This window comes from Prosopis cineraria, unplaced genomic scaffold, assembly GCF_029017545.1.
Source record: "Prosopis cineraria cultivar Desert tree isolate PC_DT_omini unplaced genomic scaffold, ASM2901754v1 PC2, whole genome shotgun sequence".
Taxonomy (NCBI): Eukaryota; Viridiplantae; Streptophyta; class Magnoliopsida; order Fabales; family Fabaceae; genus Prosopis; species Prosopis cineraria.
This window is the reverse complement of record NW_026555333.1, coordinates 7,726,720-7,743,835: the sequence shown is the minus strand read 5'-3', so window position 1 is coordinate 7,743,835 and position 17,116 is coordinate 7,726,720. Positions and strand designations below refer to the sequence as shown.

The window sequence follows — 17,116 nt, the reverse complement described above, 5'->3', positions numbered from 1 at the left end:
AGTATTTTTTTTAGAATGTTATGATCTCGGGGATCAGAAGAAACGAGTGCTTACCTTTTGAATTGCTTTGTTATGGAAACCATACAAACCATTGGGTTTTAATTGGGCGCTATTAATCAGGAGAAGTTTGACACGTCACAATTATAAATTTAAAAATTTTAATTGCAAATAATTTATTTTAATTTCACACATAACTCTTATATTGTAATTAATATTTTTGCCTCTAACCATGTGAATAGATATCTGTAACTTAATTTTTTTAATTTCTTTTTTCAAGAGCCTGCCGATCATTAAGTCAATCTTATGAGAACTGAACATATATTTGTCTTTGATTTTTACATTTTCTTCAAACCACTTGCAAAATCAAGGTGCCAGATGTAGATGCGTTTTTTTTTTTTTTTTGGGTTAAAGAACAGTGATAGAGTATAGGTGTTACATGTCCAACAAGCCAAAAAATACCAAAAAGTTCAATGTAAAGGCAATGAAACAAAGTCAAGAGGCTATCAATCAACCTGTGGTCTAAGAATATAAAAGAATTACATGAATGGTTGCATGAATGATAATGCTTTCCTTGATTGCAGTAGATTGATTAGCTTAATAATTTAAATATTAGTTTAATATTCTGCTTAAACTTTGTTTCCTATTTCTAGATTAAAATTTTATCTAATAATATAATCCCATAATATTAAAAGATACAATTCCTAAATTATGCGGCTAAATTTTATTATTTAATTAGCATTTTCATCTAAATTAGAATTTCTAAATTAGAGTTTTTGAGTTTTATCGAGTTGCGTATATTTTAAGTGTGCATTTCTACATTGTAACCTAAATTGAATTTGAATAATAAAATTATTCTTATTTTTTAAAGTTTATAATTTTTATGAGCTTTGGTGCTTGTGGTAGGCATTCATGACTAAGCTTTTGATCAACTTTTATGGTGTTTTCAAAAGTTAGAATTACTAGAAGTAGGTGTTTTGGATAATCTCCTCCTCAATCTCTATTTTTCTTTTGCTACTTCATTTCCTTCCTTTATTTTTTTTTTCTCCATATTTTTGTTCCTTTCTTTTGTATTTCTTGTGTTTACTTTGTGTTTTTAATATTTCTTTATTTTTTAATGTATTTTCACAGTCAATAGTCACAAAACTGATTTTTTGAAGAATTTGATCACTATTTAACGAGTTTCTCTTAAATGATACTCAACATGTATATTTTTAAGAATCAAAATTTAAAATGGCACTTAAGGTGTCCATAACGTTATCATACATGCCACGTTCACTTGATTTTATACATTACATTTTTTGGCCAACTATTGTTTTTAATAAATTGGCACCAAACATTTCCACTGGCTTACAACAAAAAAAAACAAACAAACAAACAAACAAGGGGTGACGAAGCTCGACGCCAATGTGAAACAGTGGTAGTGGAATGTGAAAGGCACGCGATTCGCTCCATGAAAAATTCCCGCGCAACCGCAACTGCAAATTTGCTGCGGCGGCAACCTGCGGTTACTGTTATTTGGCTTTGACCTCCAACCCTTTTACTAAGTAAGAAAAAAGTAATTTTCACGACACTTTATCGACAAATAATATTTTTTTATCAATGTCTCGCACAAAAAATGATGTTTTTTTATGTGCGGAATTTTTTGATTGCAAATAATCATGTTCAAGATATAATAAGCATTAGAAATAGTAGACACAGTTATAGGCCTTAACAAAAATTCAAACATTAATTTTTGTATTACGAGATACTAGCTTGTTTTACTAGATCTAAACCTCTAAATAATCTATATTAATTCATTGTTTATAAATAATTAATAAGGTGATTTGTTTTAAATTTAATGTAGATAAATCAAACCACTCTAATCTGTGTCATTGATCTATGTTTCGTCACTGTTTCATCCATTTAGCTCAACCATCCATTTTTCGGATTAAAACATGATGAAAAAAATATCGATGTCATGCTTATATATCAAGGCTATTTTTGGCCAAAAATTGAATTAATATCATAAAATCATTTTATTACAGAATCATGTTAAAATCTTGAGAATGATTACGTTTATTAATAGTATTCACACGTTGTGGCGTATGAGAAATATTATTAAGGTTAAATTATGCAAAACTTATCTAAACTTAAAACCATGTATAAATAACCTTCATAACACTTAAAATTTAATAATAAACATTTTTAAACTTTGAGGTTTGTGTAAATAACTTCCAGTCGTTAATTATATAACTCTGTAAACTTTATTTTTATATATATTTAAGCCCTCAAACTTTGATTGATATATAGATAATCCTAAAATTTAAGTTATATATAATAATTAATCATATAGAATTATTTGTATAAATATAAAGTTAATAGGGGTTTATTATAAAATTTTAAAAGTTAGAAAGATTATGTGTATGTAACTTAAAATTTATGGGAGTAATGCGTAATTTATCCTGTTATTAATTATTATACTTTATTCTGGTTCTAAATAAAGAAAAATTTATTGTCAAGTTAAATAAGCAACTTCCAAAGTCAACTGATTGAGTTGAATTGGCAGACTAGTGCAGGTGAACGAGTCCAACAAATCCGCTACCACCCTACCCAGTTCCATAGTCCACAGGCTCCTCCTTTCATTAATTTTCTGTATCTTCAACCTCTCATCTCATACCCTGACTACCCCGCCTTCGCATCTCCCGCGATTTTTTTGTTTAATCAATTAAAAAAACTCTTTGTTAGTAATCTGCTGTATATTTACGTATAATATAAAAGCTGCAACAAATTACGTTTCAAGTCACAAACAGTATTACGTCTCGTTTTTCAAATGCACCTTGGTTCTACTTGTATTAGCTTTACAAATGTACATACAACTTTCAACACCACAATTGAAAATGACTGGGTTTTACAATTCTCCCCGTACGATCATTTAATAAAAAATATATATAATTATATTCACTTACCCGAAACCTCCCTGCTAATCTTGTTCACCTGTCCACGTTATTAAAACAGGGCCGTTGAGGCGTTGAAGATATCAATGGCATTTTCTTTTTTAGGGCAAAATATAAGTAATTTAGCATGTAGCATAATATTGTGAGGAAGTTTTTAGTTTTTTTAGATGGCCTAAGCATTGTTCCGTTAAGAACTTAAAATGTTGGGAAAAAATGGGTAAAAGCATACGAGGAGAATGTAGATGTTCGGTGGTCCGGGAGACGACACAGCAGTTATTTCCCTAAATTTTCAAGGCAAATCACAGAAAGTGTGGAGGAAAGTTATGTATAGGTGGCGTGTTGTTATTACTGATCGACAATGTGGCATCTCGCGCATTCCCGTCCCCCTCAGCGGGTTCTTGAACAATACGAGTACAGTAAATAATCTTATACGTGGCAGCCTTTGGGTCTCCCCTGGGAACGCTGTTCCATCGACGTCCTTTTGTGCAGTCTATCTCGCTCCAGCCGTTGGATCATAATCCACACCACTCCCCCGATCTCCTTATTTAACAAACCCTTCTTTAACTATGGTTGAGTTAGTTAACGCCGACTCTCTAAGTCCTTAACGCCCCTGTATTCTCCGGGATATTACCGTTCACCCTTTTCCGCAGACCGCTATATAAACCGCCTCCGAGACTCGCTAGGTTTGCCAAACCAACTTCCCTCGAGGGATCTTTGAGGAAGTAGATATTCCACCATTCTTCTTCTTCTTCTTCTTCTTTTTTAATATTTTTCTAATTTTGCTTTCTTTTATTTCTTCTGCCCAGAAAATGGCTACCTCATCTTCCAGAACAAGATCGAGCGGACCGGTGCTTCGATCGTCCTCACCCTCTGGAAGATTCTGCTCTTACTCCACCTCTAATACACCCTTTCATACGCCATCATCTGCTTTCGCTTCCTCTTCGAGTTCTGCTTTCTCATCCCCCTGTTCCACTTTCTTCACAAAAACCCAACACCATCAGCATCACATCCATCATCGCTCCGCTTCTCCTACGCGGGTCAATTTGTATACCTCTACGTCTCCGTCTTCTGCCGTTCGATTCTCAATCGATCAGCGCTCCATCTCTCCCAATCGATCCATCTCCAATCATGTCATCAGTAAGAATAACCATCCCATCTCGCTCCAGAAAAAGACTTGTATGTGTTCGCCCACGTCACATCCGGGTTCGTTTAGATGCAGCCTTCACAGGAATATGGCAAACCATAACGGCAGCAATCACGCCGACTCATACCCGTCTAATCGGCTGAACATGCGCAGATCGGCGATGAAGAACTCCTTGGTGAGAATAGGTGGAGTGGAAGGCGAGTGGGTTAAAAGAGCATTGACCGCTTTGATTCGGCCTTCTTCCCATCAGCTGAGAAGGAGAGCGGCGTTTGAGCCCCGATCCAGTCGTCTTTCGATCATGTCCAAGACAGAGGATCTCTGATTTTTAACTTGACAGGTTCATTCGTGTTTGTCCGCTTTGACATACGCCGTCGGAGATCAAATCGGATGGTGGTATTACATGGCGAGACATTGTCGCGCGAGTTCTCTCCGGCGAGTTTTGCTTTCGTCGTCCCGAGCATTGTCGGGTGAAGTCAACGTTCGGGTCGTTCTCGGAATTCCCAAAGGGTTCCGCAATAGATCTTTGGGACTGGACCCAGATAGATCCTTTTTGTACATACCATTAGCTATGGAAGGAGTTTTGTGGACTCTTTTTCTCTTTCACTAAATCGAAGTTCAAATATAACTTTAAGTCGCATTTCAGTTAACTTGGGGTCAATTCTTCGATCCCAGTAATAAAAACTAGAACCTAAAGATTGTTTGGCATGATAAAATTTAAAATCGCAAACATCGTAGCTGATGCTTGGTATGATAAAATTTAAAATCGTAAACATCTTTGTTGAAGTGCGTGATCCATTTCGTTATTCTTTGCAGCGCAGCGATTCCGTTATGTTTGCCGTTCCGTCTGGTGGCTCTGTCGCTCGTATCCCCGTATTCGGGTCCTGTTTTCCGTATCGCCGATGAATCTCCGTCATTGTTTGTTGCGTGCAGATGCTATTTGTGACAGGTAAGCATCTTTTGCAGTATTTTCTTTAATTTTGGCTTGAAATTGTTTAATTCTTTAATTGCATTTATTTTTTAGCAAGCGGTGCAGCAGCTGGAGATCGGCTTCGTGTTCGGCACGGGAAATGGATTCCATCTATTCGACACCATCTTGATCTTGAAGGCGACATATTACAAATAACCAAAAAAAAAAGAAAAAAGGGAAAATTCAGATGGCAGTATCAAACGAAATAAAAGATATTAGTAAAATATGGAATTAGTGATGGTATTACTATTAACTTCCAAATGAAAAAAAAAAAGAAAAAGTTTGGTTAAATAAAAAATAGAACAAGAAAAAGGTTAATGTAATGGTTTGAATTGTAAATTGGCCATTCACGGAAAAAGAATTCGAAGTGGGAAACGAGGGAGGGAATAACAAATTGAGATTTGAGAATATTCGAGTGGAAAAGTTGACGCAGAGAGTGAAATGACACAAAACCAGGCCAGCTGGCTCGTATTGTGGTTTTGATTACTGAGCTCTGAGCATGATGAAAAATCATTTTACCACAGATGTCATAAATAATGAAGCGATGCGAGGGGAGGGACACTGAGCAGCACACGAAATTCAGGGCGAAAAAGCTGAATGGTCTGTAAACGTGATAATGTATTCGTTGATTATATTTCCATCCAAACCATAAAAAGAAATGGGAAGTGGCATGAATTTTGGGAGGGGAAAGTCAGGTGAAAGTTGACGAAATTGAGAAGGCAGTGCAAGTGAGTGACTGTTGAACGGTAAGGTGGTGAAAATTTGGAATGAGTAATGAGACGCATGTAGCATGTTGGATCACACGTTCGCTGGCCACTACAATTTGCCAACGGAAAGTGGCGTGGGACGTGTGGCGGTTTGAAAAATAAAAGGTGGACCCTAGAAGACTCGTCTTGAAGTCACCCTCCATACATATGGCGTGGTTACCAGAATGGTATCCCGTATCCTATTCCTTGCTGTCATTTTTTTTTTTGACTAAATACAAAAACCTGAATTTGCAAAGAAAAGCCACCACACATATAACATAAATCCCTATCCCACAATGCACACGTTGACACATCAATTTCTATTTTCTAGAATGTAAATCTTAGCAGCATAACAAGGGAATGGCAAGGAAGGAGAAATTTCTGCTCTGAATGAGAGGCAAGAAGGGTGAGGAATTGAGGAGGAGAGAAGGCACCAAATAATTCGAGAGAGGCGGCGACGAGTAACGTGAGGATTGTGGTCCTTCCATTCCATTATTGGGCACGGTGGTCAGTGTGGAGGTGGACACACATCTTATCCACTCCTCCTCTACTCTCATCTTTGTTTCTAGTCACAGTGTTTTATGCACATACTGTTTCTTCTCTTTTTTATCTCTTAGGTAAACAAAACACAAATCAGATTCTCGGGTACTTAAAGCTCTCTGGTGATATTCCCTGTACCCACCGACTCACGGGACAACCAGCGTGGACATGTGGCTGGCTAATTATATCGGAAACAGTCAAGATTAAATCTAAGGTATATAGTTGTCCTTTGGAATGCTTGCACTCGCGGGCCCCTTTCGACCGCTGGCGGCGTTGTGGCCATCCGAAAGGTTCCTCTTCTCGTACATATTGGGCTTTTTTAGGCTTTCAGGTTTGGACAGTTGTAACTCCACCTTCAACATTGTGATTTCAACCTCAGTCCTTCATTACATTCCACCTACTTCAAAAATAACATTGAAGTCTCTTCCCTCCTGGTTACGAATATGAGAACTACACAGAGTATGATGCAGATGGCTCAGTTTTACACCGTTAATTTGTGGCAGTGTGAGAGATGTAATGCCAATTGGTCATGGTATCTAACAGAAGAGGGAAAATGACAAGGATAGAAGTCTGTGTAGCAACTAACTTTTCCCTTTCTGATGATTTATCCTATGTGTTTGAACTTACTCTCCTTTATCTCCCCTCAGGCAGCTAAACAGTAGCATTAACCTAGGTACCATTCATGACAATTGCAAACACAATTCCTCTTGAATTTTCATTTCACACGCACACGGACAGGAACTCTGATGCTGTTTGCTTCTGCCGACATGAATGAGAATGAAGAGGTTGGTGAACTGATTAATTTATGATGGTGGTTATTTGAAGGGTGGAAACATGACGTTGCAGGACTTCAAAAACATGTTGCCTTCCTATTCCTTAAGTTAATTAGGTTGGCCTTCATGTTTGAACAGACACATGCGCGCGTGTGCCTGTTCATAGCCCATTCCTTCAACACTAAGAGGTGTGAGGCTTGAATGTAAAGCAGAAGGATGCTACGGTGTCAATTAAGAAAAAAAGAAGAAGACGACAGATCTGGATTCTGGAGAGTGAGCAGCTTGCACAAGAATATTTGGTAACCAGTGGTGGCTTCCTGGTTAAGTCTAGAGATGATGGGGACAATCGGATTGAGTTTCTTGCAAATTGCTATTGTAAATTTCAGCTTGTCACTCTCTACTCAAATCCAACCCCCCTATCTCATCGGATTTTTGCCAGGGGACCAAATTCCCCTGCACAATCAACAAATTTAACACACAATTACTTTTTCCTTCGCAGGTTTCGAATCAATTTTATATTTTTTTCACACGAATCTGTGTGTATTAATTTATCAATTTTATTGTGTTAGATAAAAATATCATGTTTTCATAATCTAATTATCACATATTAATTAAGAATGGGCTATTTCTGCAGTTATTTAGATGTCAGTACTAATAAGAAAAACAATTAAATTAAGCTTTTGTAAAAGTTAAAAAATCTGTTTTTTTTTTTTGCTATCAAAAAAATAAAAATAAAACTGAATACAAAAAGTTGTTGAACCAAAAAAAAAAAAACTGAATACAAATCAAGGATACGATGCCGAAATTTTACGGAGACCATGTTTCTGTCTTTTACCATTTCCGTAGACCTCCTTCCTGGGGAATCTTGTTGGGACCCACTATCTTTCTCTTTTGACGCCATATTATGTTTTACATTTTTTATTGCTCACATTTGTTCCAAACTTTCAATGCACTTAGACATGGGAGAGTTTTAATAGAATTAAAATTAAAATTAAAATAGAATTGAAGTTTTAAAAGTGTATTTAAGGTATGAAGATAAAATTTTAACTATAATATTAATTTTATATGTACTTAAAATAGAAAAAAGCTAAATTACTTTTTTTTTTAAATTAAAAAGATCTATCTTTTATAAATAAATAAAAAAGATGAAAATAATAGGACTCACAAATTGAATTTTCAAGAAAATTAAAACTCAATTCCATGATCAATATGATGAAATTGAATTCTTATTTCAATAAAATTTTTTTAAAAATAGCTCTTACATATCAATTATATTTAAATTAAAATTTTATTTTTAATTTTATTTTTATCTTATCAATTCAATGCTACGATGGCCTTGCAGTTACACGCGCCTTCGGGGCAAAGTAGAATTCTTCGTTCGTCTGCCAGCGTTGACTTGTGCAAAAGCAAACCCTAGCACGAAGGCGGAGTACCTGGACATTCTTTCGCATTTACTCCCCAACCCAGACACCATTGACGCTTTCTCTCCTCTCTCCTTGTAATAAAGATTACACCAATATAACACTTCCAAACTTTTCATTTTGTTGCGATTTTCTTCTTTGATTCTTTCTGGATTAGTCTAGCTGAACTGATTCGGACAAAGGAGATAAAACAGGCCCGAAGCTCGAAACAGAGTGTCATTCCCCATCCCCCCATCCGGGGGTTCTTTCCTTCCCAATAATAAACTCCTGTCCTGTGATAAGTTTTTCTGTCTATTTCTTGATTGATTAAAGTAGTTCGAGGTTAGAATATAAGAGTATTTGTTCCATTTTTTTTCCTTCTACTTTTTCGTGTTATTGGCTCTTCGCTACTTTCTGTTGTATTCAGTTTTGGGATTTCATATATTTTTTTTTCTGTGTGGTTTGGCCGAAAGAGTCAGGGTTGTGATTATAATCAGAACTTGTAGGACTTTGATATTGGGGGATACTTTCGTTTTGTTTGTTTTTTTGGTAACTATCAATGGGGAAGCCCACCGGTAAGAAGAAGGATCCTGCAACACAGAAGGCTGCAAATGCGAGCGGCAAGCCGAGCAAGCCCGCTGAGAGGACTTCCAAAGCTTTCGACGAAGACACAGCAATCTTCATCAACATGTCACAAGATCTCAAGGAAGAAGGCAATAGACTCTTTCAGAAGAGGGACCACGAAGGGGCTATGTTGAAGTATGAAAAGGCCCTCAAGCTTCTTCCCGGAAACCACATAGACGTGGCACACTTGCGCACCAATATGGCTGCGTGTTATATGCAGCTCGGTCTTGGAGAGTACCCGCGAGCAATTACTGAATGTAATTTAGCTCTCGAAGTATCACCCAGATATAGCAAGGCTCTATTGAGAAGAGCAAAGTGCTATGAAGCATTGAATCGATTCGATTATGCACTTGGAGATGTTAACTTTGTTTTGAGCGTGGAGCCTAATAATCTTAATGCATTGGAGATTCTCGGGAGTTTGAAAAAGACCATGGAAGAAAAGGGCATCACTATTGATGACAAAGATTTGGCAAGTTTAGAGCAGCCTACCACTGCTCCTATGCGTAAAGTGGTACGAGAAAAACTAAAGAAAAAGAAAAGCAAAAAAAGTGAGGGCAAGGCAAAGGATAAGGTGATTCTTGAGGATAATGCGAATGCAGTTAAAGATAAAGAAGTGGTGACAAAGACAATAGCGAAAAAAGAAGTGGATCTGGCGCCTGTTAAGGAAGAAAAAGTAGTCGCAAGGACGGTGAAGTTGGTATTTGGAGAGGATATAAGGTGGGCGCAGTTGCCATTGAATTGTAGCATGAGATTGGTGAGGGATATAATTAAGGATCGATTCCCTGGATTGAAGGGTGTTCTTGTTAAGTATAGGGATCAAGAAGGTGATTTGGTTACTATCACGACTACCGATGAATTAAGATTAGCTGAATCTTCAGGTGATGTCTTGGGTTCTCTTCGACTCTATATTGCTGAAGTCAATCCAGAGGAGGAACCAACTTACGATGGAATAACCAATGGGGATGAGATGCTAGGTGATGGTATTGAGCATGGGCCAACAGAAGCAGGCAAGGATTAGCAAATAAACTGACTAGTGTGGAGGATTGGATAATCCAGTTTGCTAGGATGTTCAAGAACCATGTCGGGTTTGACTCTGATTCATATTTGGATATGCATGAGGTTGGAATGAAGCTATATTCAGAAGCCTTGGAGGATGTGGTAACAAGTGACGATGCTCAAGAGCTTTTTCAAATCGCTGCAGATAAATTTCAAGAGATGGCAGCTTTAGCATTATTTAATTGGGGGAATGTTCACATGTCCAGGGCAAGGAGACGTGTTTCCATCTCAGAGGACGGGTCAAAAGAATCTGCTTATGAGGGTTTTAAAGCTGCATATGAGTGGGCAAGAAAGGAGTACAAGAAAGCAGAGATGAGATATGAAGAAGCCTTGAAAATCAAACCAGACTTCTATGAGGGATTTCTGGCACTTGGGCACCAGCAATTTGAGCAAGCAAAGCTCTGCTGGTATTATGCAACGGCATGCAAAATGAATTTAGAGGATGGCCCTTCCAGTGAGGTTTTACAACTATACAACAAGGCAGAGGACAGCATGGATAGAGGCATGCTGATGTGGGAAGAGATTGAAGAGCAGCGCTTAAATGGGCTATCCAAATTAGATAAATATAAAGTGCAGTTGGAAAAAATGGGTTTAGGAGATCTCCTCAAGGATATTTTTCTGATGAAGCTGCAGAGCAGGCTGCAAGCGTGAAGTCACAAATATATATTTTATGGGGCACTATATTGTATGAGCGTTCTGTTGTGGAATATAAGATAGGCTTGCCATCATGGGAGGAATGTTTGGAGGTTGCAGTTGAGAAGTTTGAACTTGCCGGAGCTTCTCCAACGGACATAGGGGTCATGGTAAAGAATCATTGTTCCAATCACACAGCACTAGAAGGTATGGGATGTGGAAAATGATTGTGTATATTTCACTTATTGTTCTTCAGGATTGGAAAATAGAACTGACAATTTTCACAACTACAGGCTTGGGGTTCAAAATTGATGAAATAGTACAGGCATGGAATGAAATGTATGATGCCCAGAGGTGGCACTTTGGTGTACCATCATTTCGTCTCGAACCAATGTTCCGGCGGCGTGTTCCGAAACTTCTTCACATCTTGGAGCATTTTTGAGTTTTCTTCTTGAGCTTGAAATTCTTTAGAGGCATAATTAATGCTTCTGTTTCTTGATATTTGTGAAGGCCTTTCATCCCATTTAAAACAGGTAAATGAGACTGCCTCTTATTCCTAACTTCGCAGTTGTTCCCAAAAGGTATTTGGAGTTAGTAGCATTCATGAAAGGAGTAGTGATGGTAACTGAAATTGTGTTTTCATGGACAATTGAACGTTTGAAATTTTGAGATGCATTTCCTGTTCTGAAATATTTCTGTATATCCTTCTGGTGAACTCAATAGGATCTGTTGGATTCCCAAAGATAAAATCACAGAATGTTGTTGAGAAATTGCATTACGATAGAAGTTAAATAACTCTTCATTTTCGTGCATTGGCAATTAGGCAATTCGTGAATTGCTCATACATCATAATGTCAACTCAATTGCATTCTGTTGATCTTAATCCTGTGGAACCTGTTCAGAATCTTGTTTTAGTTATTTTAAGACCGTGATGTTGTCACGTCAAGGTTCTGTCAAGAGTTGCCCTCGGGTGTGGGAGAAGTTCAAATGTCCTGTTTGTGATCTGATTTTTCAGGCTGCTATGAAAAGTTTTTCTATCTACCAATTAGTTTAAGTTGACAGGCTTTTGTGCGTTCATGGATTAATCATCTTTTGAAACATCATTGGAAAAATATGTTGCATCTGAAGTCGTGAGCTTTTATACTTTTGGCAATGCAAGAGGAAGTGCATTGTGTTGATTAACAACATTTGTGGGAACCACGTCGATGCTCTGTTTTCTAGGGTAATACAGAAACATAGTGGAGTTATGGTCTTTAATTTGTGTGCTTGTGCAATGTACAGATAATTTGTTAACACATGGTCCGTTTTCATTGGAATGTTGTTGCTGAGCTTAAGTCTTTCTAGTCTTTTATCGCAAAGAACACCAGCTTTTTAACTTATGAAGAACAACTCGCTTTTCCTTATTCTGTGTTTTTCAATTTTAGCGCTGTTAAAATCATGAGATGTGTGCTGAATACTGAATGGATTGCTTGTCTTTTAATTGCAGGTTTTTTCTTTTTTTGGTTCTTGTCAAGAGTGCTTTGTGTAGCCCAATGGTTGGAGCTATGATTGTATTTTGTTCTCGTGTTGGTTGTGTTGTGTACTTGAGGGAAGGCTTGCTGCGAGGTTGCTATTCCTTAAACAGGTAAACTTGTAGTGTCGGTGCGCAATGATTTCATTTGTCGTTTTGAGATAGCGGGTGAACGATTTGCTTTGTCAGTTTGCCGCATAATTGGGGTCAAGATTGTTTGGTAAATTGTAACTATCTATGGGTGGTATATGGCAGGATTGAGAATACTGTATGTTTTTTTAGAAGAATGAGAATAAATACTTCTCTTATTAAGGTTATCGATATCATCAAATATATGTTCATAAGTTATACTCTCCTCATTTCAAATTATAAGATACTTTTTGAAAAGATTCAGCATTTTAAAATGTAAAATACTTTAATAAAAATAAAATTTTATTAAATGATACTTTTTTAATATTATACTTTTCATATATTATTTTTTTTAATATTCTTTCATCAATTAAGTATTAAATGAATGACATTTTTAAAAGTTTATATTTTTATTGTGAAAGAGTAAGATTGTAAAGTATATTTAATGAACTTTGTTGGTGTGTGAGATTTTATTTAAAAATATCTTATAATTTAAGATGGAAGGCATACTATGTTTTATTTTTTGGCTGGAATACAACATACTATTCATCTAACCCTGGTTTTGGAGATCGCTTCGTAGTTCGTACAGTCAGTCAGGAGAAAGATTATATTGAAAATTGTTTTTAACCTTAAGGATAGATTATTACTTCTTGATTAAGTATTTTCACTTTATGTATATATTTTTGGTAAATAATTTTATTCTATATTTTAGATGTGCTGTTGAAAATAATTATTTGTCATTATTATTTTGTTCAAAAATACCCAAAGCTTAAGAAGAGAACGCGAATCTTACCAAAATTTTTATGATTGAAATTGATTTTATTTAATATTAAAGACAAAAATGGAAAACATTTTTTTAATTGATTATCCCCATATCATCTTTGCCTAACCTAATGACCAGTTATAAACTCCCAATCGAGTCTATGAATTCTATAATAATAATAATATCCAATTTTATTTGGTTTATCCCAATATGCAATTAAGACAAGGAAAGTGTAAGGAAGAGAATGAAGTGATTTTCAATTTTTTAGATTTTATAAAAACTTAGTGTGTAACTCATGCGATGCACCGGGTGAGACTATTGGATGTGATTAGCAATAATGCTATATTAAATAATTAGCTTGTAGATCAATGTGAATTTTATAAGTTATTGCATGATATATAAGCAAAAGAACATGCATTTTTGTACAATAAAGGAGAATTATATTGAAATCTCACACAAAAAAATTAATTACTGTAAAGTTTATTGACAACTAAACTAAACTGTATTAACAACATAATCAGTTGTCAATGCAGTTTAATTCAATTACTAATGAACCTTATAATAATTAATTTTCTTATGTAGGACCTGGTTGTAATTCTCCCTAAAAATAATGACATTTCTTCTTAGTTTGGAGTGATTGAATTATATTCTAAATGTATTTATTTTGATTCCAAATTTGATTTGAATGATCCACATTATATTAAAGGTGATTAGAATCAATTGAATGATTTATAGAATTATGGAAGTTAAATAGAAACAAGTAACATGATAAGAAAAAAAATATAAGAGACTTTATATGAGGCAATACATGGCTAAAATAACTTCATTTTGCCATGTAAAATCAAAAATATATCTAAAATCAAAGAGATGGTACACAATACACGTGAGTTTTTGTTAAAAAAAAAAAAGAATGGACAAAGTGAGTTTTGAAGAGGGAAGTAAGTGATGCATAATGTCAAGGTTTGTAGAAGTGAATAATTAAAAACTTCAAATTAAAGTTGGACAATAACAACATGATTACATAAAGCAGATAACATTATAACTCCAAATGCTAAACAAAAAATAAAATAAAATTTAACATAAAAAATTATCGTCCATTCTTAATCATCACACTCCACCTTTATTTTCTTTTTCAAAGAAAATCTCTTAGCTTCAGTTGTTAGCCCCTCTTTCTCTACTTCATTTGAAGACCCATCTTCAACCATGTCAATGGAAGTGAGACTTGATGAAGTTATTTTCTTCTTCAAAGGACATCTATTAGCTTTAGGAGTCGGATTGTCTTGTTTTAATTCATTTGAGGATTAACTTCGGCCATACCAATGGGAGTAAGATTTGCTAAGTTATTTTCTTTTTCAAAGAACATCTATTAGCTTTAGGTACTGGCTTATCTTCTACTTCATTTGAAGATTCAGCTTTGATCATATCAATGAGAGTGCGATTTGATAAAGTTTCACATTCAAATCTTTCATAGACAACTCTAGCTCTTGCAAATAAAATGCCATAACATAATATCAATAAAAATGAATAGCAGTGAACATAACAAAGAACTTAAGAATTTGCATGTATTAAAAAGACTAATTCCTTTTCAAAAGCCACATCTTTGGTAGGGTATCTTAGCTTTCCCAATTCTTGAAGATATAATTTAATGATATTCTCATTATCAGTCATCCCAATTACCACACACCCACAAACTGATCCATTAAGAAAGTCTTCTGATAACTATCACCAGTAACCTTATAAGAAAAGGTAATATGAGTAATCTATTAGAATTGAACACACAGCTCAAAGAAGAAATATAAGGACATCAAAAAGAAGTTTCAAAGCACAATAACATGACTCACATTTTCAACTTTATCTATAAGATCTTTAGTTGAGATTTTCAAAAATTCAAAAACTTCGTGATCAAATATCACTAAATCAATTGACCCAGAAGAATTTAAGACATGACAAGGTTAATGGTATCTTGAAAAAATATAGGCAAAGTAATGCTAAATCAAAATTACATACATTTCCATCAATGTATGAAATAAAATTTAATATATGCTACATATATATTGAGGAATCACATGAGAAATCTTTTTCTGACATTTATCACAAAAAAAAGAGAGTCTCCATCAGGAAGAGCTTTCTTAACATAGGTGATGTATCCATTATAATACAATCCACATTCTAGGTCCACACTGGCTATAGTAGCCAATGTTACAACTTTAGCATCCTAGAATCACGTATTTAAATAAAACAATGTTGTAACATTTTTATCTAATTAGAAGACTAATAAATGATGTCCAATTTATAATGGGACCATCTTGAAGGTCATCCATATTTCTCCTATCTTCACATTTCAAAATGTCGTCCTTGTTTTTTAAGATTGTCTTGTTAGACAAATGGGAGGGTTCTTCACCCATATCAATGTTCATGGCCTGCAACCTATATGTATCCAAAAATATATTATTAATGGTTAGAGACCCACATGATAAGAAATAAAATAAATGAACTCATTTGCATGAGTGAGAATAAAGAAATAAATGTTCTTTTGAATTGATTACAAATAGTGAAATAAAATTGAAATAAATGGATGTGAAAGGAAACATACGCTGACATTAAAAACAGAGAAAATGACATACTCATATGTAGTCCTTTGCGTGCACAACAATAAAGGAAGCTAGTGGGTTGGAATGAAGGAATGAAGAATTGAAACGATAGTAATTTTTGACAAAAAGTACATTTTTAATATTAATATTAATTATGATATATTAATATTAATTAATATTGATATATCACAATATTTTTTAGTCAATATATATATATATATATATATAATATTCATAAATAGATAAAGCATATACCGATCCATCTTGGAAAATCATATCAATGGTAGAATCATCATTTTGCATCTTAGCAGCAGTCAGAGACTATAATTGGACTATTCAAACTTTGATTTTCATTATTTACGAGTGCTATCAATATCTCGCACAATGAAAGGTTTCCATGTGAGACATTGAAGTTTTGAATGCAACAATAGAAGGCCAACATAGAAATAAGATTGCCTGTTTGTGTGCAATATATCAATGCAAAAAGCTAAACTCATGATAACCTCTCATGTCTTGGGTTCATTGGAGATAACTTTAATAGGTAAGTTGCGAGTTGAGGGGGATAACCATATTAAGGGAAGGTATAGGAGGCAAATGGCAATCACATGGCATATGTTTAAATGACTAATTTTAAAAAATATATATTATCTAATAATTGAAGTAAAATTTAGATGGCATAACTGTAGTTTAAACATATTTTATTTAAATGAGCTAAATTCAATATTTAAATAGTTATTATACTCTATAAATTTGTTAATCATTATATCTTTTTCAAAAATAAAATATTAATTAAATATATATATGATCTAATTAGATTGTTAGTCATATACCAAGAACAAACCTGGAAGTAGGTGCAACAAAAGGGGGGATGGTTTCTCTTCTGCTTCATCACAATATAGGAGGGTCTTTGCTTCATCAGTGTCATCTCTCCGGTCAAGTGGCATGTCTTCGACAATGGTAGGCAACAGTAACGGCAGGATGCAGCATGAAGGCTCGGGAGAATCATCTACAAGGTTTGTCATTCTTGTGGTGAAATTGAGCTTCTGAATGTAAATTGAGGGGCAATCAGAATCTGATGTGATTTAGGGTTTTCCCCCTTTTTAAGCTTCTTCTTGTATTAAGGGAATCGGCATTTATAACTGGAGTAAATTGAATTGTTTTAGGCCAAACAATTTCCATATGTTTATTTATTTTTGATAAAATTTCCATTAGTTTCTAGTACATGCTAACATCCACGCTGACAGTAAACTGAAAACTTGCCATTTTAACTTTGGGCTTGATGGTAAAGAGTATCTTAGTCTCCTCAT

The 17,116-nt window shown here is 35.0% G+C and overlaps 2 protein-coding genes across 2 annotated transcripts; both read left to right on the top strand.

The window, feature by feature from the left end:
- The first annotated feature begins 3,618 nt into the window (after window positions 1–3,618).
- Window positions 3,619–4,702, top strand: LOC129303995 (uncharacterized). Its single transcript, XM_054943606.1, has one exon. The coding sequence runs from the start codon at window positions 3,743–3,745 to the stop codon at window positions 4,397–4,399; it is 657 nt and encodes a 218-aa protein (XP_054799581.1). The 5' UTR covers window positions 3,619–3,742; the 3' UTR covers window positions 4,400–4,702.
- A 3,761-nt stretch (window positions 4,703–8,463) lies between these two features.
- LOC129303520 (protein PHOX1-like) lies at window positions 8,464–12,643 on the top strand. The gene is given in 5 exon segments (XM_054942896.1): window positions 8,464–10,152; window positions 10,155–10,796; window positions 10,799–11,023; window positions 11,110–11,349; window positions 12,303–12,643. Coding segments are annotated over 4 exon segments (2,106 nt in total). The 5' UTR covers window positions 8,464–9,062; the 3' UTR covers window positions 11,259–11,349; window positions 12,303–12,643.
- The last annotated feature ends 4,473 nt before the right edge of the window (window positions 12,644–17,116 follow it).

Bases quoted from the DNA above. Each gene is read 5' to 3' on its own strand.
- LOC129303995 (XM_054943606.1), top strand. From the start codon at position 3,743: ATGGCTACCTCATCTTCCAGAACAAGATCGAGCGGACCGGTGCTTCGA.